This window comes from Phyllobates terribilis, unplaced genomic scaffold (genome assembly GCF_046119375.1).
Source record: "Phyllobates terribilis strain yellow unplaced genomic scaffold, ASM4611937v1 Scaffold_8__6_contigs__length_399053987, whole genome shotgun sequence".
Taxonomy (NCBI): Eukaryota; Metazoa; Chordata; class Amphibia; order Anura; family Dendrobatidae; genus Phyllobates; species Phyllobates terribilis.
Window position 1 is genome coordinate 375756328 of NW_027362768.1, and position 26212 is coordinate 375782539.

At 48.2% G+C, this 26212-nt stretch overlaps 1 protein-coding gene across 2 annotated transcripts in view; it reads right to left on the minus strand.

Annotated features, from left to right (window-relative positions):
• GRIP2 (glutamate receptor interacting protein 2) overlaps positions 1 to 26212 on the minus strand; it is a 335176-nt gene that overhangs the window by 289213 nt on the left and 19751 nt on the right. The window contains exon 1 of one of the 2 annotated variants that reach the window (XM_073644977.1): positions 21188 to 21672. The exons of the other annotated variant lie outside the window; for it this stretch is intronic. Within the exon in view, the coding sequence (XP_073501078.1) occupies positions 21188 to 21242 (55 nt within the window). The 5' untranslated portion in view covers positions 21243 to 21672. Of the gene's footprint in view, positions 1 to 21187; positions 21673 to 26212 lie in introns of those variants that run through there. 2 annotated transcript variants of the gene reach the window in all.

Consider the following 26212-nt stretch of genomic DNA (forward strand, 5'->3'; position numbering starts at 1 on the left):
ACTCCCTGGGCACGGACCGGGTCACCGCCACGAGACTACAACCCTCAACAGATCCGGCTCCGGGTAAGCTCCCGCGTGCGCAACGCTGCGCGACACAGGCCCAGGGGTGCGTCACATCCATCTACTCATCTATCCAATTATCTATCTATCCACCCATCTATCCATCCATCCATCTATTATCTATCTATCCACCCATCTATCTATCTATCTGTCTATCTATTATCTATCTATCCATCCATCTATCCATCCACCCATCTACCCATCCATCTATCTATTATCTATCTATCCATCCATCTATTATCTATCTACCCATCCATCCATCCTTCTACCCATCTATCTATCCATCATCTATCTATCCATCCATCTATTATCTATCTACCCATCCATCCATCCATCTACCCATCCATCTATCCATCTGTCTAGCTATTATCTATCTATCTATCCATCCATCCACCTATTATCTATCCATACATCCACTTTGGGTGGATTAATTGACTATGTAATCATGTGTAAATGCTGGTGTCGCTCTGGTCCCACCTGACCGCTGCTCTTCTTTACCGGCTCACAAAGGGACAGATGTTGGTGCAAAGCGACCTCCTTCAATGTAAACCTATGGATCATCAGAACAAAGCTCCATAGACTTGCATTGGGAAAGTGACTTTCAGGCCACACACACTTCCATGTGAGCCACTTCGTCTGTTTTAAGGTGAGATTGGTCAAAAGAGGAAGCTGGATGAAGCTTTCCATAGCGAAACGCGCGTCGACTGTGGTGGGTCCCTGCTTTCCTGCACTGCTGGTAACATTACCTTTATGTCTATCTATTGTGTCCTACCATGTTTGGTCTATTGATGTCTATTTGTTTTACTGCAACCCAGCACAGTGATTGAACGAACTACTTTGTGGGTCTATTGCTACGTCTTACATGTATATTTTATAAGTGATTTTGCATATTATATGTGATTTATATAATACATCTCAAGTGTATATACAGTACAGACCAAATGTTTGGACACACCTTCTCATTTAAAGATTTTTCTGTATTTTCATGACTTTGAAAGTTGTACATTCACATTGAAGGCATCAAAACTATGAATTAACACATGTGGAATTATATACTTAACAAAAAAGTGTGAAACAACTGAAAATATGTCTTATATTCTAGGTTCTTCAAAGTAGCCACCTTTTGCTTTGATGACTGCTTTGCACACTCTTGGCATTCTCTTGATGAGCTTCAAGAGGTAGTCACCGGAAATGGTTTTCACTTCACAGGTGTGCCCTGTCAGGTTTAATAAGTGGGATTTCTTGCCTTATCAATGGGGTTGGGACCATCAGTTGTGTTGTGCAGAAGTCTGGTGGATACACAGCTGATAGTCCTACTGAATAGACTGTTAGAATTTGTATTATGGCAAGAAAAAAGCAGCTAAGTAAAGAAAAACGAGTGGCCATCATTACTTTAAGAAATGAAGGTCAGTTCGAAAAATTGGGAAAACTTTGAAAGTGTCCCCAAGTGCAGTTGCAAAAACCATGAAGCGCTACAAAGAAACTGGCTCACATGAGGACCGCCCCAGGAAAGGAAGACCAAGAGTCACCTCTGCTTCTGAGGATAAGTTTATCCGAGTCACCAGCCTCAGAAATCGCAGGTTAACAGCAGCTCAGATTAGAGACCAGGTCAATGCCACACAGAGTTCTAGCAGCAGACACATCTCTACAACAACTGTTAAGAGGAGACTTTGTGCAGCAGGCCTTCATGGCAAAATAGCTGCTAGGAAACCACTGCTAAGGACAGGCAACAAGCAGAAGAGACTTGTTTGGGCTAAAGAACACAAGGAAAGGACATTAGACCAGTGGAAATCTTTGCTTTGGTCTGATGAGTCCAAATTTGAGATCTTTGGTTCCAACCACCGTGTCTTTGTGCGACGCAGAAAAGGTGAACGGATGGACTCTACATGCCTGGTTCCCACCGTGAAGCATGGAGGAGGAGGTGTGATGGTGTGGGGGGGCTTTGCTGGTGACACTGTTGGGGATTTATTCAAAATTGAAGGCATACTGAACCAGCATGGCTACCACAGCATTTTGCAGCGGCATGCTATTCCATCCGGTTTGCGTTTAGTTGGACCATCATTTATTTTTCAACAGGACAATGACCCCAAACACACCTCCAGGCTGTGTAAGGGCTATTTGACCAAGAAGGAGAGTGATGGGGGGGCTACTGCAGATGACCTGGCCTCCACAGTCACCAGACCTGAACCCAATCGAGATGGTTTGGGGTGAGCTGGACCGCAGAGTGAAGGCAAAAGGGCCAACAAGTGCTAAGCATCTCTGGGAACTCCTTCAAGATTGTTGGAAGACCATTTCCGGTGACTACCTCTTGAAGCTCATCAAGAGAATGCCAAGAGTGTGCAAAGCAGTCATCAAAGCAAAAGGTGGCTACTTTGAAGAACCTAGAATATAAGACATATTTTCAGTTGTTTCTCACTTTTTTGTTAAATATATAATTCCACATGTGTTAATTCATAGTTTTGATGCCTTCAGTGTGAATGTACAATTTTCATAGTCAAGAAAATACAGAAAAATCTTAAAATGAGAAGGCGTGTCCAAACTTTTGGTCTGTACTGTATATACAGACATTAAATATTTTTGACATAGAACTGAACCCACTGTAAGGGTGTACTAAAAAAGACAAAGGCTTATATTAAACCATATGGTATATCACCTGTACCCTATATGTAACTTTATACAGTTTACGTTAGATTTGGACCTTAGATATAGCAGTACATTATATTTTACATCCAAGTTTACCCACATTTTCTGTACTTGTACCCCACCTTTTTTGTATATATTGCTTTTATATATGAATACATATTGTATTCTTCTACATGTTGTAGCATCGGCGTCTCTGCCCCGTTCTAGGCAGAGACGCCGTCCCTCTCACCTCCCCGCTCCTGGCGCGGCGTCCTCCAGCGCTGCTCTCCCCGCTGCTTCCGGCACGCGCTCCTTCCCCGGCAGTGTGCTTAGGGCGCGCGCGCTCCCCCTCTCTTAAAGGGACCGCGCGCGCGCCGTCCTAAGGAGTCCCCGGCCAATTGCCGGAGGACCTCCCATATAAAAGGCACCTCCTCCAAAATGGAGGTGCCCGAGCAATGTTGTAGCACTGTTCACTACTCTGCTTCAGCCCTCAGGTCCCGTTGCCAGTTACCTGCCAGATACCTGCCAGATTCCTGCCAGTCTGCTGTCTAATTCCTGCCTGATATCCTGCTACCTGCCTGCTAGCCTGAGGTCCGACGGTCTACCTTCCAACTTCTGTCAGTCTGTCTAAGGACCAGCTTGCCCGCTCACCTGGGAGCGCACATCTTCTACCTGCTTGCTTGCCTACCAGGAGGCTCTGCCGTCACGTGCTGTGACCACCCGCCTGTCCAGAGATTCCTGCCCGCTCACCTGGGAGCGCTCATCTGCTACCTGTCTGTTGGTCTTCCTGGAGGCTCCGCCGTCACATGCTGTGACCACCCGATTATCCAGAGACTCTCGCCTGCTCACCTGGAGCTCTCGTCTGTCATCTGCCGCCACAGGTCGTACCAATCCTTTACCCAGAGACTGCCCCGGTCACTTGCCGTGACCTCCTGCCCGTTTACCCAGAGACTGTCCCGGTCACTTGCCGTGACCTCCTTCCCGTTCATCCAGAGACTGCCCCGGTCACTTGCCGTGACCTCCTGCCCGTTCATCTAGAGACTACCCCGGTCACTTGCCGTGACCTCCTGTCCGTTCATTCAGAGACTGTCCCAGTCACCTGCTGTGACTGCCTGCCCGTCCACCCTGGTCGCCACCCGCTCCCTTACAAGGACCGCCCCCTTGTATAGTAGCTCAGAGGTTCCGCCTCCCTGACCCGTTACAGTTTGCTCGGGCCATGGAACCCGGTGGCACCCAAGCTCCCTCGCTCTCGGACCTGTGTCATGAACTGTCCCGTCAGAGGTCCCAACAGGAGTCCATCCTGGGTCACCTGCGGAATGTCAATTCTCGCCTGGACACTCTCACTGCTCTGCCTGCAACCACCGCCAGTGCCATGACTCGCAATCCGGCAGCTCCACTGCCCACTAATAACATGGTATCCTACCCCGGACCCCGGCTTTCTGCACCTCCTCGTTTCGGAGGCGACTCCGCCCAGGCTCGGGGCTTCATAAATCAGTGCACCCTGCACTTTGAACTCCTGTCTCACCAGTTTAACTCCGACCGGGCCAAAATTGCCTTCATCATGTCCCATCTCACCGGAGAGGCCCTGGCCTGGCTAAATCCTCTATGGGAGAGAGGAGACCCCCTGGTGTCCGACTTGCCTGCCTTTCTCACGGCTTTCCGGAAAGTCTTCGACGAACCCGGACGGAAGACCTCATCCGCATCATCTCTGCTACGCCTCCGTCAGGGAAGTCTCACCGTGGGCCAACATGCCATACGGTTCCGTACCCTTGCCTCGGAGCTGGCCTGGGATAATGGCGCTCTGGTTTCCGTCTTCTGGGAGGGTCTGTCCGGCCGTATTAAAGATGAACTTGCCGGTCGGGACATTCCTACCACTCTCGATGACCTAATAACTCTTGCCACCCGGATTGACCTGCGGTTCCAGGAGCGTGCCAAAGAGGTCACCCGTGAGAGGAGGTTTCCACGTCTAGCTCCTACTTTTCAGAAACCCGTCACTCCCTCCGTCTCTCCTGAGCCTATGCAGGTCGACCAGACCAAGATGGTCGGTTCTCGCCAAGAATCTCGCCGAGCCGAGGGAAGCTGTTTCTATTGTGGCAGTATGAAGCACTTCATCCGTTCCTGCCCGGAAAAGCCGGGAAACGCCAGTGTCTAGGACCACTCGGAGAGGTCGTCCTAGACAAAAGTAAGCCCTCTCCGTCTCTGACCTTACCGGTCTCTATTGCTTGGGGAGAAAACCGTCTCTTTGAACTCGCCCATCTGGATTCTGGAGCTGCTGGAAACCTCATCTCCCAGTCTCTGGTAGAGAGATACCATATTCCCACCAAGTCCCTGGCTGAACCATTGTCAGTCGCCTCCGTGGATGGAAGACTTCTCTCGGAGACCATCCTGCTCGTCACCGAACCCATAACCCTGCAGGTGGGAATGCTGCACTCTGAGGAGATCTCATTCCATGTGCTGTCCGGACTTTCTCACTCCCTGTTGCTAGGTCTACCTTGGCTCCAGACACATGAACCCGTATTGAACTGGCGGTCCGGTGAAGTACTCCGATGGGGTCCTGACTGCCATAGGACCTGCCTGGTCCCGGTCCGTCCACTTCGCCCTCAGCCTACTCCAGCTAACTTACCTGGTCTCCTGGATCCCTACTGGCCCTATGCGGACGTCTTCGGTAAGAAGGAAGCTGAGACGTTGCCACCCCATAGGCCATACGATTGCCCGATCGACCTGGTACCTGGCACCACTCCTCCCCGTGGGCGTATCTACCCGTTGTCTGCAGCCGAGACCCGAGCAATGTCTGAGTACATTGAAGAGAATCTGGCTAGGGGATTTATCCGAAAATCTACCTCCCCGGCTGGAGCCGGATTCTTCTTTGTCAAAAAGAAAGACGGCTCGCTACGTCCCTGTATTGACTACAGAGGACTCAATCTCATCACGGTAAAAAACAAATATCCCCTGCCACTCATCTCCGAATTGTTTGACCGTCTCAAGGGCGCCAGGATCTTCTCCAAGCTGGATCTACGAGGAGCGTATAATCTGGTCCGTATCCGTCAAGGAGACGAGTGGAAGACGGCATTTAATACCCGGGACGGTCACTACGAGTACCTTGTGATGCCCTTCGGTCTCTGTAATGCTCCCGCGGTCTTTCAGGAACTAGTCAACGACATCTTCCGTGACCTCCTGTACTCCTGCGTAGTGGTATACCTGGACGATATCTTGGTCTTCTCTCCGGATCTCCCCACACACCGGAGGGATGTTCGTCAGGTCCTGCTTAGGCTTCGGCAGAACCACCTTTACGCCAAATACGAGAAGTGCCTCTTCGATCAGACCTTCCTTCCGTTCTTGGGCTATGTCATCTCCCAAACAGGTCTGCAAATGGATCCCGAGAAGCTCTCTTCCGTTCTAAAATGGCCTCGTCCTGAAGGTGATACAGCGATTCCTGGGCTTCGCTAATTATTATCGTCTTTTCATCCCACATTTCTCGTCTCGAACTGCTCCCATATCTGCACTTACCCGTAAGGGGGCTAACCCCAGGACATGGTCGCCTGAAGCCGAGGAGGCCTTCCTTTCCCTAAAGAAAGCCTTCGCCTCTGCTCCCGTCCTGCACCGTCCGGACTGTAATAAACAATTCTACCTGGAGGTGGATGCCTCCTCCTCCGGAGCCGGAGCGGTGCTCACCAAGAAGTCTTCTACCGGGAGAATGGTAACGTGCGGCTTCTTCTCCAAAATCTTCTCCTCGTCGGAGCGCAACTACTCCATTGGAGACCGGGAATTGCTAGCCATCAAATTGGCACTGGGAGAGTGGCGCTATCTGCTTGAAGGGGCTCTCTACCCGGTAATTATCTACACGAATCACAAAAACCTGGCATATCTCCAAAATGCCCAGAGACTCAATCCTCGCCAGGCCCGGTGGTCGTTGTTTTTGCCCGCTTCGACTTCATTCTTCATTTCCGTCCGGCGGACAAGAACGTCAAAGCTGATGCCTTGTCCCGGTCCTTCCTGTCCTCCGATCAAGAGGAGGAACCTACGCACATCATCGACTCCTCCAAGGTGATGAATGTTGCCCCCTTGGATCTGACTCGTCTTCCACCCGGTAAGACGTTCATAGCTGTGCCAGATCGGGAGAGGGTTCTTCGCTGGGGACATTCTTCTAAACTAGCTGGCCATGCTGGCCAAAAGAAGACCTTCCAACTTATTACCCGGCATTACTGGTGGCCTACCCTGCGTAAGGACGTGGTAGACTTCGTCGCGGCCTGTTCATCCTGTGCCCGTAACAAAGTTCCCCGACATCTACCTGCCGGCCATCTCCTGCCCCTTCCCGTACCTGCTGCTCCTTGGCAACACATCGCTATGGACTTTATCACCGACCTTCCAGTTTCTGCCGGTTGTACTGTCATTTGGGTTGTCGCTGACCGTTTTTCTAAGATGGCCCACTTCATTCCCCTGCCTGGTCTTCCGTCTGCACCCGAGCTGGCTAAAGACTTTATCCGCCACATCTTCCGTCTCCATGGTCTGCCCCTCCACATCGTGTCGGATCGTGGGGTTCAGTTCACCTCTCGCTTCTGGAGAGCCACATGTAAGCTGCTGGACATTACCCTGGATTTCTCCTCCGCTTACCACCCTCAGTCCAATGGTCAAGTGGAGCGGATCAATCAGATCTTGTCCAGCTACCTCCGGCACTTCGTTGATGCTCACCACTCGGACTGGGTGGATCTCCTACCATGGGCCGAGTTCTCTTATAACAACCATGAGAGCGAGTCCTCTTCCAAATTCCCGTTCTTTATAGTCGGTGGCCAACATCCCCGGATTCCACTTCCTGTCTCCGTTTCTGTGGACAACCCTGCTGCGGAGTCTCTTGTCAGTGAATTTTCTACTATTTGGGAGAGCACCAGGTCCGCTCTTCTTCTCTCCTCTGAGCGGATGAAGAGATATGCTGATAAGAGACGTCTGGATCCGCCCCAATTCCGTCCGGGAGACAAGGTTTGGCTCTCATCCAAACATGTGCGGCTCAAAGTACCCTCCTACAAGTTGGGTCCTCGATTCATCGGCCCCTTCGAAGTCCTCAGGCAAATTAACCCTGTGGCCTACAAATTAAAACTCCCGGCCACCCTACGGATCCCCAACTCCTTCCCCGTATCTCTCCTCAAACCCGTTGTCTTTAACTTTTTTTCCAAAAATCCAGGTGCCCCTCCTGCTTCGGTTTCCGCTGATGACATCTTTGAGGTAGAGAGTATTCTGGCCTCCAAGAGGGTAAGAGGAAAAACCTTTTTCTGGTAGATTGGAAGGGGTTTGGTCCTGAGGAGAGAACTTGGGAACCCAGGGAGAACATCAACGCCCCGCTTCTCCTTGAGAAATTTCTTTCTGGCCAAAAAAAGAGGGGGCCTAAAGGGGGGGGGTACTGTAGCATCGGCATCTCTGCCCCGTTCTAGGCAGAGATGCCGTCCCTCTCACCTCCCCGCTCCTGGCGCGGCGTCCTCCAGCGCTGCTCTCCCCGCTGCTTCCGGCACGCGCTCCTTCCCCGGCAGTGTGCTTAGGGCGCGCGCGCGCTCCCCCTCTCTTAAAGGGACCGCGCGCGCGCCGTCCTAAGGAGTCCCCGGCCAATTGCCGGAGGACCTCCCATATAAAAGGCACCTCCTCCAAAATGGAGGTGCCCGAGCAATGTTGTAGCACTGTTCACTACTCTGCTTCAGCCCTCAGGTCCCGTTGCCAGTTACCTGCCAGATACCTGCCAGATTCCTGCCAGTCTGCTGTCTAATTCCTGCCTGATATCCTGCTACCTGCCTGCTAGCCTGAGGTCCGACGGTCTGCCTTCCAACTTCTGTCAGTCTGTCTAAGGACCAGCTTGCCCGCTCACCTGGGAGCGCACATCTTCTACCTGCTTGCTTGCCTACCAGGAGGCTCTGCCGTCACGTGCTGTGACCACCCGCCTGTCCAGAGATTCCTGCCCGCTCACCTGGGAGCGCTCATCTGCTACCTGTCTGTTGGTCTTCCTGGAGGCTCCGCCGTCACATGCTGTGACCACCCGATTATCCAGAGACTCTCGCCTGCTCACCTGGAGCTCTCGTCTGTCATCTGCCGCCACGTCGTACCAATCCTTTACCCAGAGACTGCCCCGGTCACTTGCCGTGACCTCCTGCCCGTTTACCCAGAGACTGTCCCGGTCACTTGCCGTGACCTCCTTCCCGTTCATCCAGAGACTGCCCCGGTCACTTGCCGTGACCTACTGCCCGTTCATCCAGAGACTGCCCCGGTCACTTGCCGTGACCTCCTGTCCGTTCATTCAGAGACTGTCCCAGTCACCTGCTGTGACTGCCTGCCCGTCCACCCTGGTCGCCACCCGCTCCCTTACAAGGACCGCCCCCTTGTATAGTAGCTCAGAGGTTCCGCCTCCCTGACCCGTTACACATGTTTTTTTAAATATGTTCATAATAAAGATTTTAGACCTTTCAAGAAAGAGCTTCATTTTCTTAGTGTTGGTTATTACATACATAGTTACAAGGGATTAAAACATAAAAAGTTGATGGGACAACTTCTTTAAAGAGGAGGTTCCACCAGTTTGAGCATGATAAACCGACCACATCATGGCATAGTGGCTGCATAGAGTAGAGCAGAATTTTTATTTTTACATTTACTTGTAAAGTTTAATTTATAATTTATGTTTTAGTATAACTGAGCGTTACAAGACATTTGCCTCAGGGGGCGTGTACGTCTTCCCATGCATGAGGTTAACCAATTAAAAGCAGGCAGCATCATGTAGGGGAGAAAAAAACAAGCCCTCCTCTCCTCATTCATCTCTGGAGCCACAGCAGAATTATATATCATTACAAACACTTCTAGATCTCATCTCACGGCAGTCAGTGTGGGGGGTGAGAGCTGATAGCCTGTGAACAGGTCTCGGATGAAATCAGCACACTACTCTCCAGATATACTCTGTGCTGCTGGGACCCTCCTCCTTCCACTAAACTTTCAGTCTGTGAGATTTCACTTGACGCTTTCACTCTGGAAAGATATCCATTACACTACATCACATGGAAGAGAATTCATGATGCTTGTCTTTTTGGAATTCTCTACGTTTTCAATTTGGATATTTATAGGACAACCTCTCGGCCCTTTCTACATAATTCATACCCGTCAGGAAAATATATTTTCAAGGGCTGCTGCTGTCCATGAGCCAGAAATATTACCATTCACAATTGCTGCAATTTCAGTCTACTTGACTCAGATTGGCTGCTCCATCATACATTTATTCTTCTGTATTGAAGAATCCAAACAAAATCTAATGGCTGTGCCCCCTAGATATAGAAAAATATACACCGTGCCCCCTGAATATATATAAATATTTACACTGTGCCCCCTAGATATAGAAAAAATATACACTATGCCCCCTGACTATATATATAAATATTACACTGTGTCCTCTAAATATCTGTATATACTCATACTGTGCCCTCTGAATATATATACATATATGGTATATACACATATATATACATATATACCGTTTACATATACATACATACATGCAGATTTCTCTCTACCTCTCTGCTCCTATATACTAATGTTATGTTCTTCAAGTAACACCAGCAACCCCCCACTCTCAATTATGACCTTATTTACTTAGCCTTTGACTATTCAGCATCTGTTTCAGCCTTAATCAGCTGATCAATATGAGCACAGACCACTCCAGTCTTGTTCACAGCTGAATGCATTCTGTACCAAATATATTATGGGCCAGGACTCTGTGTCAGACTGTAGTCTGTGTCCATCACCTTAAGTGTGTCCATTGCTTAACTGTGAGAAATATGAATTAATCCTGAATAAAACCTGAAGGGAGCTGAAGGTAACTGGATACTAAGTCACAGTAAACAATGTTTGTCTTTGTCTTCTCTCTCACCCCCTTAATCCTTCACTTTTTCCAACCGCCCCTAATCCCTACACCTAGTAATGAACTCTTCATCTCTCCCTCCATCCTCCCCATTCATCTCACCTCCTCTTCAGAACTATTCCTCAACATTCAATCCTGTGTCTCCAAACACAGACAGCCACCTCATGCCCTCTCCTGCTCCCACCTACTAACACTTTCTCTGCTCCTCCTCACTGCCGGCGACATCTTTCCAAATCCTGGCTCTCCTCACCACATCCCTACAATCACTTTCACCTCCTACAGACAATTTATCCAAAACTCTCATAACCGTTTTAACCATATACCCATCCGCCCAGCCCCCACTTCCCCAGTCCCTTTAAGAGGAGGCTCTATGGAACGCTCGCTCCGTCTGCAACAAACTTTCCTACATTCATGATTTCTTCATCACTAACAAGCTTTCCTTCCTCGGCATCACTGAAAACTGGCTCACCCCCTCCGACACGGCCTCTCTTGCTGCACTTTCATACAGTGGTTTCCACCTTTCCCACACACCCCACCCCATCGGCAAGCATGGGGGAGGAATAGGTTTCCTCCTATCAGATAACTGCTCCTTCACCCAAATCCCACTGCTGCCCTCCGTTACTCTCCCCTCTTTTGAGGTGCACGGTGTGCGCATCTACTCCCCCTCCAACCTCCAACTGGTTGTCATTTATCACCCACCAGGATCAACCACCACCTTCTTTGACCACTTAACCCCCTGGCTACTTCATTTCCTCTCCGTTGACATCCCCACTATCCTCATGGGCGACTTCAACATCACCATTGACACTTCCCTCTCAGCTGCCTCTAAGCTTCTATCCCTCACTTCCTCCTTCAGCCTTACTCAGTGGTCTTCCTCAGCCACCCACAAAGACGGCCACACACTGGATCTCATCTTCACCCGCCTCTGTTCCCTATCTAACCTCTCTAAATCACCTCTCCCTCTTTCTGACCACAACCTACTTACATTCTCTACCCTCTCCTCTCCAGGCCAACAATCCCCACTCCACAAACTTGCAAACTCTTTCAGAAATCTTAAAGACCTTGACCTACACTCACTCTCTGAATCCCTTCTCCCTCTTAGAGATATTAGCTCCTTACATGATGCAGATGCTGCTGCCACTTTATACAACACCACAACAGCTGCAGCTCTCGATTCGGTTGCCCCCCTCACACATACCAAAGCTTGCACAATCAACAGGCAACCCTGGCACACCAGCCTAAGTAAAGAACTGTGAAGGGCCTTCAGGGTTGCTGAGCGTAGATGGAAAAGGTCCCACTCCAATGAGCACTTCATCGCATTCAAACAGTCCCTCTCTACCTTCAAGTCCACACGCACTGCAGCAAAACACATATATTTATCATCTCTCATATCCTCTCTGTCTCACAACCCCAAACAGCTTTTCAACACTTTCAATTCTCTCCTCCGTCCCCCAGCGCCTCCTACCTCTCCTCTCATCTCAGCCGAAGACTTTGCCTCATTCTTCAAGCAGAAGATTGACACCATCAGACAAAGCTTTTGCCTAAAGTCCCCACAGCCCTTCCCCACACCTACTCAATCCTCCTCCTCCATAACCACCTTCTCCACCATTACGGAAGATCAACTTTCCTCTTTACTCTCCAAATCACACCTCACCACCTGTGAACTTGACCCAATCCCGTTCCACCTCATCCCAAACCTTACCACTATCTTCATCCCAACCCTAGCCCACATTTTCAACCTGTCACTAACAACTGGCATCTTCCCCTCATGCTTCAAACATGCCTCGATCACACCCATCCTCAAAAAGCCCTCCCTTGACCCATCCTCTCTGACTAGCTATCGCCCCATATCACTTCTCCCCTATGCCTCAAAACTACTGGAACAACATGTCCATTCTGAACTGTCCTCCCACCTCTCCTCCTGCTCCCTCTTTGACCGCCTACAATCTGGTTTCCGACAGGACTATTCTACTGAAACTGCCCTGACTAAAGTCACCAACGACCTAATAACCGCCAAATCCAAGCGACACTACTCTCCTCCTCCTCCTTGACCTGTCATCTGCCTTGGACACAGTGGACCATTCCCTCTTACTCCAGACTCTGTCATATCTCGGCATCACAGACTTGGCCCTATCTTGGATCTCCTAATACTTAACAGACCGGACATTCAGTGTCTCCCACTCACACACCACCTCCTCATCTCGCCCCCTCTCTGTCAGTGTCCCCCAAGGTTCAGTTCTAGGACCCCTACTCTTTTCCATCTACACCTTAGGTCTGGGACAGCTCGAGTCTCATGGCTTTCATTATCACCTCTATGCCGATGACACACAAATCTACCTCCCTGGACCCGATATCTCCTCCCTACTAACCAAAATCCCACAATGTCTGTCTGCCATCTCATCCTTCTTCTCTGCTAGATTTCTAAAACTTAACATGGATAAAACAGAATTCATCATCTTTCCGCCATCTCATTGACCCCCCCAACTGACCTATCTATCAACGTCAATGGCTGTCCACTCTCCTTAGTCCCTCAAGCTGCCTGCCTTGGGGTAACCCTGGACTCTGATCTCTCCTTCACACCTCATATCCATGCCCTTTCCACCTCCTACCGACTCCAACTCAAAAATATCTCCCAGATCCGCACATTCCTCAACCATCAATCTGCAAAAACACTAGTGCACACCCTCATGATCTCCCGCCTCGACTACTGCAACCTCCTGCTCTGTGGCCTCACTTCTAACACTCTCGCACCCCTCCAATCTATCCTAAACTCCGCTGCCCGACTAATCCACCTGTCCCCCCGCTATTCCCTGGCCTCTCCTCTCTGTCAATCCCTTCACTGGCTCCCCATTGCCCAGAGACTCCAGTTCAAAACCCAAATATGGCATACAAAGCCATTCACAACCTGTCTCCTCCATATATCTCTGACTTAGTCTCCCGGTACATACCCGCACGCAACCTCCGATCCTCACAAGATCTCCTTCTCTACTCCCCTCTTATCTCCTCCTCCCACAATAGCATACAAGATTTCTCCCGTGCGCCCCCCTACTCTGGAACTCTCTACCCCAACGTATCAGACTGTGGAAACCTTCAAAAGGAACCTGAAGACCCACCTCTTCCGACAAGCCTATAACCTGCAGTAACCCTCGCTCCACCATACCGCTGCACGACCAGCTCTACCCTCACCTACTGTATCCTCACCCATCTCTTGTAGACTCGCGGCCAGGGTCCTCGCTCCTCCTGTACCAGTTGCCGTCACGTTTTGTTCAAGACTATTGTAATTGTTTTCGCTATGTATACCCCTTTTCACATGTAAAGCACCATGGAATAAATGGCGCTATAATAATAAATAATAATAATACATACAGGTACTTCTCACAAAATTAGAATATCATCAATAAGTTAATTTATTTCAGTTCTTCAATACAAAAAGTGAAACTCATACATTATATAGAGTCATTACACACAGAGTGATCTATTTCAAGTGTTTATTTCTGTTAATGTTGATTATGGCTTATAGCCAATGAAAACACAAAAGTCATTATCTCAGTAAATTAGAATAATTAACAAAAAACACCTGCAAAGGCTTCCGATGCACTTAAAAAGGTCCCTTAATCTGTTTCAGTAGGCTCCACAATCATGGGGAAGACTGCTGACTTGACAGATGTCCAGAAGGCAGTCATTGGCACACTCCACATGGAGGGTAAGCCACAAAAGGTCTTTTCTAAAGAAGCTGGCTGTTCACAGAGTACTGTATCCAAGCATATTAATGGAAAGCAACAGGGATAACCACAGCCTTGAAAGGATTGTTAAGAAAAGGCCAAAAGGCCATTCAAAAATTTTGGGGTGATTGACAAGGAGTGGACTGCTGCTGGAGTCATTGCTTCAAGAGCCACCACACACAGACGTATCCAGGACATGGGCTACAAGTGTCGCATTCCTTGTGTCAAACCACTCATGACCAATAGAGAACACCAGAAGCGTCTTACATGGGCCAAAGAGAAAAACACCTGGACTGTTCTCAGTGGTCCAAGGTGTTGTTTTCAGATGAAAGTAAATTTCGCATTTCATTTGGAAATCAAGGTCCCAAAGTCTGGAGGAAGAGGAGAGGCCACAATCCAAGCTGCTGGAGGTCTAGTGTGAAGTATCCACAATCAGTGATGGTTTGGGGGGCCATGTCATCTGCTGGTGGAGGTCCACTGTGTTTTATCAAGACCAAAGTCAGCGCAGCCGTCTACCAGGACATTTTACAGCTCTTCATGCTTCCCTCTGCCGACAAGCTTTTTGGAGATGGAAATGTCCTTCTCCAGCAGGACTTGGCCCCTGTCCACACGGCCAAAAGTACCAATACCTGGTTTACAAACCAATCTTGATTTCTTTTAGTGTTTCTTAAAGCCCTAAAGTTGCCATTGGAAATGACTTTAGCTTTGTGCCATGTCTGGGATCTGCTTTTTTTCAACAACATTAAACAACTGAATGAACATCCTCCGAGCCCGGTGACTCCATAATTTTTGCCAGGGGTTGTATATATTATATATATATATATACATACATACATACACACACACACACACACACACACACACACACTCTCACACACAATGCCCCTAAATATATATAAAAATATACACTGTACCCCCTGAATCTAGAAAAAAATTGTGCCTCCACAAATATGAAAAATTGACACTGTGCCCCTGAAAGTAGAACAAACTGAACCCCTACATATATGACAAATGCTAATGATATCCGCAAAATATACAGAAATACAAACAGTGATTTGTGGGATAACCTGTGGGTATAAGATGGGAATACCCCTATCTTTAAGATCAGATATGAGGAGATATGAGAGTAGAGGATGAGCTGCAGTAAACCATCCTCGACTCTCTCTCTCTGTACTCCAGCGTTGGTAGTCCGCGGGGACACATAGCTCTGCATAAGAGCTGTAGACACAAAATGGAGAAGATTCCATCAAATTTATTTGCAAAGTTCAAAATTAAATGCACATGTCCAAGGAAAAATGAGTGACAACCAATATGGCTTCCATAAGAGGATTGTCACTCAGCTTTCCCAGACTCCTGACTACCATGTCAGCCTGTAGATGACGTCCTACGTGCCCAGACATCGCTGCACCTTCTCCTTTGCTTCCATACATTCCCAGGCTCTGGATCACACGCGTCTTGGTGACACTTGATAAGACAATGTAATTTGCTGCCCATGTTCCCAGTGAAAGCTATAGACTGAGTGCCACATATGAAGACGTCAGTGTCAAGGTCTCTCCTTCTCTCCATTTAATACGTCCAGAATAGTAAATCACCGCAATCAGTGATATGTGGAGAGGACGCTTCGGTGTCACTCTGTCTCCCTGCTCCGTGACAGACCCTGTCAGTGATATATACTTCAATCTTGTAATGTGTCATAATACAAAGCCGAAGTTGTGGATGAGACCATCGTGGCCGGATCTGCAAATAGATCATAGAAAGGGGCCTTATGGGATGTAAGGATGGTTTTAAAGGGACACTACACCTGTAAGGTGAGAAAGGAGGCGAGAGCTTGTATCTTCAATTATGGCAGATTACAAGCTTGCTGACACAAACCGGCAGAACGGCGCTGGGACCTTCATTGCTAGAATAAGGACTGATAACTGCTGCAATAATTATGGAAATGAAGGAGAACTAAACTTGTTTTGCAATAATGGTGGGAAACGTGGCTCAGGTTTAAGTAAGTAAAGTAAAAAGTGTATAATAATCCCAGAATATTAATATATATGTATACACTATATGGGAAAAGGTGTTGGTCCATATGTCTTAATCAGTGAATTCTGGTTTCTCATTCAGCCCAATTGCTCCTGGTGTATAACCTCCGACCCCCCACCCTCGGTGTATAACCTCCGGCCCCCCTCCTCCTGGTCTATAATCTCCGGTCCCCTGGTGTATAACCTCCGGCCCCCCACCCTCGGTGTACAACCTCCAGCCCCCCACCTCCTGGTGTATAACCTCTGGCCCCCTGGTGTATAACCTCCAGCCCCTCGTCCCCTGGTGTATAACCTCCGACCCCCCACCCTCAGTGTATAACCTCCGGCCCCCCACCTCCTGGTGTATAATCTCCGGCCCCCTGGTGTATAACCTACGACCACCCACCCTCGGTGTACAACCTCCAGCCCCCCCCACCTCCTGGTGTATAACCTCTGGCCCTCTGGTGTATAACCTCCGGCCCCCCACCCTCGGTGTATAACCTCTGGCCCCCTGGTGTATAACCTCCGGCCCCCCACCTCCTGGTGTATAACCTCTGGCCTCCTGGTGTATAACCTCTGGCCCTCTGGTGTATAACCTCCGGCCCCCTGGTGTATAACCTCCGGCCCCCCACCCTCGGTGTATAACCTCTGGCCCCCTGGTGTATAACCTCTGGCCCTCTGGTGTATAACCTCCGGCCCCCTGGTGTATAACCTCCAGGCCCTTGCTGCCCCCCCCCCCCTTCCCAGTGTATAACCCTCCGACCTCCTGGTGTATAACCTCCGGCCCCCCGCCATGCCGTCAGCCTTTACTACCATGTGACAGTGGTGCAGAGCCCCCTGATACCAGCGTGGTCCTGTAATAGGAGCCACCGGGGTAACAAGTCCGTCCATGACATTTCTTCCTCCTGGATCTTCCCCCATCACCTGTGAGTGATATTACTGAGAAGTGGAAGGAACTGCAGCAACTCAGCTGTGAAGTGGAGACCCCGTAACGTTACAGCGTGGGGGGCCAAGTGCTGAGAAGCAGAAAAATCCCCACCGCTCTGCTGACCCCATAACTGCAGCGTCCAGACCTCCTCTGGTATAAACACAGCGCCCCCGCCGGGAGCTTCATGGCCGAGCAGCTGCCTGTAGCCGTACATCACCAAGCACAATGCCGAGCGTCGGATGGAGTGGTGTAAAGCCGCCACCACTGGACTCTGGAGGAGACGTGTTCTGTACAGTGACGGATCGCACTTCTCTATCTGATGGAGGAGTCTGGTGATTCCAGGCGGACGTTACCCCCTGACTGCATTGTGCCCCCTGTACAGATGGTGGAGGAGGATAATGCTATAGGCTGTTATCAGGGGGCGGCCACGGACCCTCAGCTCCAGTGATGGGAAATCTTCATCTTCAGCACAAGACATTGTTTACAATTGTAGCTTCAGCTTTGTGGGAACAGTTTTGGGAAGACCCTTATCTGTTTCCCATGTCTGTGCCCAGTGCACAAGATCCATACAGACATGGAGGAGAACATGAGCGGCCGCACAGACCCCAGTCCCATCCTATAATGGAGATTGTGAGCCCGGACCCCCAACATCAGGGTCAGACCCCACAAATGCACTTCTGAATGAAGGGGCAAATATTCCTAAAGACACCTCCAAAATCTTAAAGAAAGTCTTCCCAGAAGAGCGGAGCCGCAGTATATCCAGATAAGTAAGTCTGGATATGGGATAACAATATGGACAGGTTATAAGGCCGGAAAGTGACGGGAATAAGATGGAGGCTAGAAATGTCTCTGATCACTAGTGAGTAGTTACCTATAAAGTGCTGCGCTCAGCAATATACTATTCTCTATGGCAAACAGTGAAACAAATTCCCAGCTGATAACTATAGGGTGTAATCGGATTCCTAGAAGGTGAAACCGATCACGGGCGAGCCAGTGACTGATCACGGGCGAGTCAGTGACTGATCACGGGCGAGTCAGTGACCGATCACGGGCGAGTCAGTGACCGATCACGGGCGAGTCAGTGACCGATCACGGGCGAGTCAGTGACCGATCACGGGCGAGTCAGTGACCGATCACGGGCGAGTCAGTGACCGATCACGGGCGAGTCAGTGACCGATCACGGGCGAGTCAGTGACCGATCACGGGCGAGTCAGTGACCGATCAAAGGCGAGTCAGTGACTGATCACGGGCGAGTCAATGACGGCAAGCCAATCCTTAGAAAGCATCAATAGGACATTGGTATTAACGTTACACTGTATGGCGGGCGTGAAGCCGGCGTTATAGCACAGCACATTATACAGCACCTCTGCGGATTCATTACTGACACGAGACGATGTATCAGTGTTCCTGGCGTTGTCAGCCGTTGGTCACACACAGGAGATGTTTTTATATAATTAATTGTAACTGAGAATCATTTCCATTTATCTGGACGGGGATGAACCTTATTCAGATGAATCGGACGGTTACAGAAATTTCTGAAGATGAAATGAAGCCTGGCGCGGCTCAGCGATGTGCCGCCGGACCACATGTATGAAACGTCCCAATGTGATCTGTAAAATCACAATGTATCACATAGATAGCGATGACTTAGGCCAGGAGGGGGCGCTATGGAGGGCTCCTCGGTACACCAGGCTTCTCAGCTTTTATAATGTCTTACATGTATGAAATGTTACTTGTATCACAGAAACAAACTAGATGATACATTTATGAACCGAAACTGCACAAAGTGTAACAATGTATCACTAGTATGACACGTTACACAGTGACACAATGTTAGGCCTCATCCGGACATCAGTGTTTATCGTACCTCTCTCTGCCCATTATAGCAGCTTATGAGACTTGCAAATTTTTTGGCAATGGTCACACAAAATAAAAAGTCATGCTTGATTTTGATCTGATTTGGGGGATCAAAATAGCCGATACAAGTCAAAGGATCTGTGAAAAAATAAGGAAGAGCAGGCGGATATCATCCATACTGCATCCTAGAGAGGCCGGGCTTTACTGTCTAACGGCCAGGAGAAACTTGGAAAGTTTTTTATTTTTCTTGCAAGGAAAACAGATGCTGCAAAACTGACACAAAGAGCGAAAACGGATGAAAATAGCAAATAAGCAAAAAAAAACAAAAAAAAAACTATTTTCTTATACAAAAAACAAACAAAACAAAACCGGATGTCTGAGGCCTCACAATGTATCACATATAGAGACATGAAACTCTACAATGGATCACAAGCATTACACTTCAGGCTGCGACTCATGTATGAAATGTTACAATGCGATGAATGTCCGCCTGCTATATTACAATGTATCACACGGATGAGATATTACAATGTATCACATCAAAATTCATGCAAGGTATAATATATAACAAATATCACAATGTATCACATGGATGAGATATTATATGATTGAGATATTATGATGTATCATATGGATGAGATGTTATAATGTTTCACACAGGTAAAATATATCACGATGTATCACGCGGATGAGATATTACACGGATGAGATATTACAAGAATGAGATACTACGATGTATCACATGGATGAGATACTACAATGTATCATGTAGACGAGATATCCCATGGATGAGATACTACAATGTATCACGTGGATGAGATACTACAATGTATCACGTGGATGAGATATTACATGGATGAGATACTACAATGTATCACGTGGATGAGATATAACAATGTATCACGTGGATGAGATATTACAAGGATGAGATACTACAATGTATCACGTGGATGAGATATTACATGGATGAGATACTACAATGTATCACGTAGACGAGATATCACATGGATGAGATACTACGATATATCACGTGGATGAGATATTACATGGATGAGATACTACGATGTATCACTTGGATGAGATATCACATGGATGAGATACTGCAATGTATCACGTGGATTAGATATCACATGGATGAGATACTACGATGTATCACATGGATGAGATATCACATGGATGAGATACTACGATGTATCACGTGGATGAGATATTACATGGATGAGACACTACGATGTATCACTTGGATGAGATATCACATGGATGAGATACTACAATGTATCATGTGGATTAGATATCACATGGATGAGATACTACGATATATCACGTGGATGAGATATCACATGGATGAGATACTACAATGTATCACGTGGATGAGATATCACATGGATGAGATACTACAATGTATCACGTAGACAAGATATCACATGGATGAGATACTACAATGTATCACATGGATGAGATATCACGTGGATGAGATACTACGATATATCACATGGATGAGATATTACATGGATGAGATACTACGATGTATCACATGGATGAGATACTACAATGTATCACGTGGATGAGATACTACGATGTATCACGTGGATGAGATATCACATGGATGAGATACTATAATGTATCCCTGTCCAGGGGGCCGCCCTTGTGGGCTTTTCCCGCTCAGACTCTGCAGGTTAATGAGTGATTTCCTCCTCGCCCTCGGCCACTATTCTGCGCCTATTATTTTTACAGGTCAATTGACTGACAGTTCACCCCCCCCCCCCCCCCGGCAGCCGCGCTCCTGAGGTCACCCCAGGTCATCACTCGCTGCGTTCAGCGCCTACAAGAAATCTAATTGACTCCCCCACATTTATTTTTATCCGCTTCATATTCAACTTCTGCCCATTCATTATTAATGAAATACAATGCACTATCATTACCGACAATTCTCGGCAAAGCGAAAACCAGGTCCAGCAAACAAAGGGTTAATGCACGAAACCCCTCATCTCCACCGCAGCTTATAGGCCTGTCTTCTCCCCCCCCCCCCCAGCACTGACATAGTTAAACCGTAAGCACACCTGAGAGTACGCAGAAGGAATACCCTCATCGTCCACAACCATTGTCTTACCATCATCCTGCATCCTCAGCAAACAGAGAGAGAGGTTCCTTCTCCAGCCGGGCATGCTGCTGGCACATGTGCGGGGCGCGGGCAGCCGCTCCACTGTCTCCGAGACACAAGGGACAGGATCTGAGGAAGAGGTGCCTTATTGTATGGCTTATCATTGGGCTGTGGTGCGCCGCATTAATGCACAGGTTGGCGTGAGCGGTGCACAGTGTGGGGTCCCTGGTGGCTTCCGCTTTCTATGAAGTACAGTTCTCCTTTGTGCTGGTCCCCTGTCGCTGGCTGTAGTGCGGCGGCTCCCTGGCAGCGGAGCTTACGCCTGCATTTGGCAACACTGGCCGTGCCCTGATCAGAAATGACCGATGCCTCTACGCACAGCTGACAGTCGCTGCTTCCCACTGGACCCCCGGGCTCGGCTCGCGTCCTCCCCCTGCCATCCTCAATAGCCACCTGAATAACGCATCCAGACAGTGAGGATCGTACTATATGGGCAGAGATCTGAGGGGAGTCTGACAGGAGCAGCTGCGGAGTGCCCTCCGGCACCTCCCGGGGGCTACGCTGCCATATCTGGCAGGGGGGCTACTAAATCCTTCTTCATGGTAATCCACAGTAACAACTGATCTGGGGGGGGATAGACGTGGCCCCTTATAATAGAAGGAGGGGGCTCCGTGCCCCCTTTAGTACAGTAGTACAGGCCGATTCCCAGGAATAGATAGGTTCTCCGTCTATTATGTGAACAGTCAGGGGCGGATAAAGCGAGTAATGATAGTATGTGACGTGGCGCGGTGATACCTGGTGCAGAATGATGGCCGGACGGCAGAGCTGACACTCTAAGGGCATGTTCACATGCAACGGAAACGCTGCAGATTCTCAGGCAGAAAACCCCGCACTGTATTACAGTAGTAGCAGAATGGATACAATGTTCAGAAATCCGATAAATGTAAAAAAAAACAACAGCAGTTTAAAGGGACCTGTCACCAGGTGAGCAGTCTGCAGACTTTGCTCTGATTTTATTCCTGTCGCTCCTGAGTTTAACGTTTTTTTTTGCCTTTTTTTTTTAATCCGCCATACGGGTCTAGAGATAATGGCCTTGTTATTTACTGCAAGTTTTTATGTTGTTTACCAAGGGGGTGTGGTCACAGGATTCTCTGGGGTGTGACATAGACCTCACTCAGACGTCCGCTATTCTCGTACTCGTGCACGCGTACCTGTGATTATCTATGGGGCCATTCACAAATCCGTGCGGTCCGAGGAAAATCCCGGAGACATGTCTGATTTTGATTCGGATCAATAACAGAGATGCAAGTCTATGGGTCAGTGAAAAAAAATTGGACAGCTCTCAAATGCCATCCAAGAGCAGTCCGATTTTCAGGCACTGTCAGGAAGGAGAAGGTGGAGAAACTTTGTTTTTTATTTCTCCACGTATGAGAAAAACGGATAAAGTTTCTTTCACTGCGTTCTTGCCCATGTTCAGTGATTCCATCAGGGCTTGAGTCCGAGCCGCCCGTAAAACAGCATTCGGACGTATGTGCCGACAGGGCCATTGACTATAATGGTGTCGGCAGAGTAACGTGCGCTCTGTCGGGTGTCATCTTCGGGCATAAACGCCCACTGGAGATGGACACCAGACTGGCAATGCATACAGTTGGATATATGGCCCATTGCTCCTTAGGCTATGTTCACACATTGCGTTTTTGCTGCGTTTTTTTGAATGCAAATTTGCAGCTGCGTTTTACAGTACCTGTAAAGTCTATGAGATGCCAGAAATCTCATGCACACATAGGTTTTTATTTGATCAGTATTTTGTGCTTTGCATGTTTTTTTTTTGCAGAATAGAGCGTGTCACTTCTTTCAGCGTTTTTTTCACCCATTGGAAGTAATAGGCGGTGAAAAAAAACGCTGAAAAACTGCACCAAAAATGCAAGTGTCAGGTTTGGAATGAGATTTTTTTTTTCACTGAACTTTATGTAAATAGACAAAAGGACAGTGAAAAAAAAGCAAAAAGGCAAGAAAATCCTGAACAAACCTCCTGGCAAGAGAACAGGTTTTGCTGCAGAAAAAAAAAAACGCAGCAAAAACGCAATGTGTGAACAATGCACACATATATGCAGTATATGATTTTTTGCAGGATCTCCTTTTTTCGAACAGCAGGGTCGATGCTTTTCAATACAGTGAAGAAAATATATATATATAAATTTGTGGTAAAAGAATAAATCCCATCCATTATACTCTATGGACACCCTGGGAGAAGACACAGAGAGGAATGCAGTGACATCATGTGAATACAGCCCAATATAGGAGGCATGGATGAGTCCTAGGAACGTGCAGGGTATAGAGGACATGGAGAACTCCTTCTTATATAACTGGCCTGCAGAGCTGACAATCTACCTCATGCATTTAGGAAACGGAGTCCCTACAATTCTGTATACTATCTATCCTATATGCCTGTATACTTTGTGCTACCGTCTGCTTCGGGAGAAGAATACCTCCATAATAAAGCATTGGCGGACAGAGACAGTAAAGGGCCCCTGTGCAAGAACAGTATATGGGCCCTATCTAGTCTAATAGCTCATGATAATGCACTATTAATTAGTGGCCCCTGACCTCTTGGGCCCCTGCACCAATGATAGGTATGCCCCTGTAATAAGCATGCATTGGAGACACATAGATGTAGAGCAGAATCCCATAGGTTTCTATAGGTGCCATATAGCATAGATGTCTGCAGGCATGAGCCCCGTAAATGGCGCAGGCGTATTTGCCAGCTGGTGATATACGGGACACATGGCATCGCTACGGCAAATACGTGACCCGATGCGACGTTTATACATCAATAGTCGGCTGCCGCCCTTTTATGTCATATTTCCAGAGGAATCTGTCAGCGATGCAAATCAGGGAGTGGATCTCATCAGCCCGAGCGCTCGGGTCATAAAATCGACACAATTAATTTGCAAATTGCGCGGAACATGCCAAGGGAAAGGGCTGCAAAATGTGAACTGTGCACAATAAAGCGGAAGGTAGGAAATAATAGGAGTTAGAAAATTCAACTCTGGAAATGAAAGATAAATAAGAAGTAATAAAAAAAAATAAAAATCATGATGTCTTCAAAAATAGAGAAAGTGTCAGTGTGCCAGGCGGAGAGCGAGGCTTACACACGTCTCCTGATTCAGCATGTGTGCCGGTGCCAGCCCTGAGCTGCTATTACTAGATCTGGGGGCCGCTCCAAGTCGAGGGGGAGTACGCACCGAGGATCAGAAATATCACTGATGGAGGAGCGCCGTCTGGATCCGTCACAGATGCCGAGCTTCAATGATATGCAGCCATTCTTAAAGTGATGGCATATCGCTGGCATCAGACGTTCAGGCTTTGAGCTGCACAACCTTTTAAAGTTTTTCCTGACCACATGTTTTTAAAATGGGGCCATACTGCAGTTCCCGAGCACAACTGATGGCCTAGGGGCGCCACTGAGCAGGAAAAATCATTAAAGGGAGTGAAAAAAAAATCACTAAAACATCTGCCACCATCCCTCTGCCCCATTGCCCGGGTCCCCCCCGCCGGTCTCCTTTCTTCTTACATGTAGTGATGATTTGGTCACCGATAATATGAAAAAAAGGTGGACAACCCCTTTAAGTGGACAGACCCTTTAAGTGCCCCTCTTCTGTCCTGTCTATTGTGGCTGGTTTGACTGGTGGTTTATATTCAGGAGGAACGCCAACAGGCTGCCCCGCGCTCACATTAGCATGCCTGCCTTTAATTAGTATGCAATTAGCATGTCAGACACGATAACGGGCAGATGCCGCGCAGAACCAGCGAATTTCTTCTTCAGAAACAATCCAGGTAATTAAATAACCGTTCTGGTGCAAATTACTTTAGACACATTTATTAATTCATTCCACCAAAATAACAGATGTTGGCACCTTGCTGGGTGCTATGTGGAGCTGTAAGATGCGCCAAATTTTTGACTGACGTATGCCACTTTTTAGTGGCAAGTTACTGGTCGGCAGCGCTGCACCCAAGCTTCAGACAGAAGTATTATGGTTGCATGTTGGCGCCTGTATTATGGATGCAAGTCCTGGCCCGACCACGGATTCGGTTCAGAGCCATCGCTGACCCAGAACTTACATCCTCAGTACCGAAATGCGTCCGTAATACACTGAAACTGGTCTTAAAGGGTTTGTGCCAAGATTGGAAATTATCCTCTATCCATAGGATTGGGGATAACATCCTGATTGTTGGGGGTCCGACCACTGGGACCCTCGCTGATCCAGGGATAAGGACTCTGAAATGCCCCATGTGAATGGAGCAGAGGTCGAGCATGCGCATCTCCGCTTCTATCATTCTGAAAGGTAGCGCCAGAGATAGCCGAGTGCAGTGGAAGGTGTGAACGGAGTCGTGGTGCGCATGCTCAGCCTCCTGGCCATTCAGTGTTCTCAATGGAGGTCCCATCGGTCGGACCCCCAACACTCAGGAAATTATCCCCTATCCCAGTGATAGGAATGACTTCTATCCTTGTTAGAAACCCTTTAAAGACATTTTTACATTCAGACCGCCCCATTCTTGGGATCGGCGGAGGTCCTAGCAGTCGGACCCCCAGCATTCAGGATGCTTTCCCCTATCACGGGGATAACTTTCATTCTTGGTAGAAACCCTTTAAGGATCTATTTACAGGCAACCATGTATTGCCTCCTCTCCTACTGTCTGTTGGCTATCTAGTAAAGGAGGAGGCAGAGGGAACGGCGAAACACATGAATGCAGGATCAGACTACACAGAGATTGTTTGTAGTCTGTTACCATGGAAACACAGAGGTCTGTACTGGGAGCTGTATACGCAAAATAGTAGGAAATCAGGAATGTTTGTAAAGTTGTAAAAAAAAAAACATTGAGTGGTTTGAAAGTTGTAAAAGTGTCTATACAGACCCCCAACAAACAGCTATTATTGCCATTAGCTACTTATGGCTTCTTCAGCAGGGAGAATGTAGTATTGCATGCAGATATTGCTTTTTATATAACACATGGTCAGCCAAGTTTGTCAAA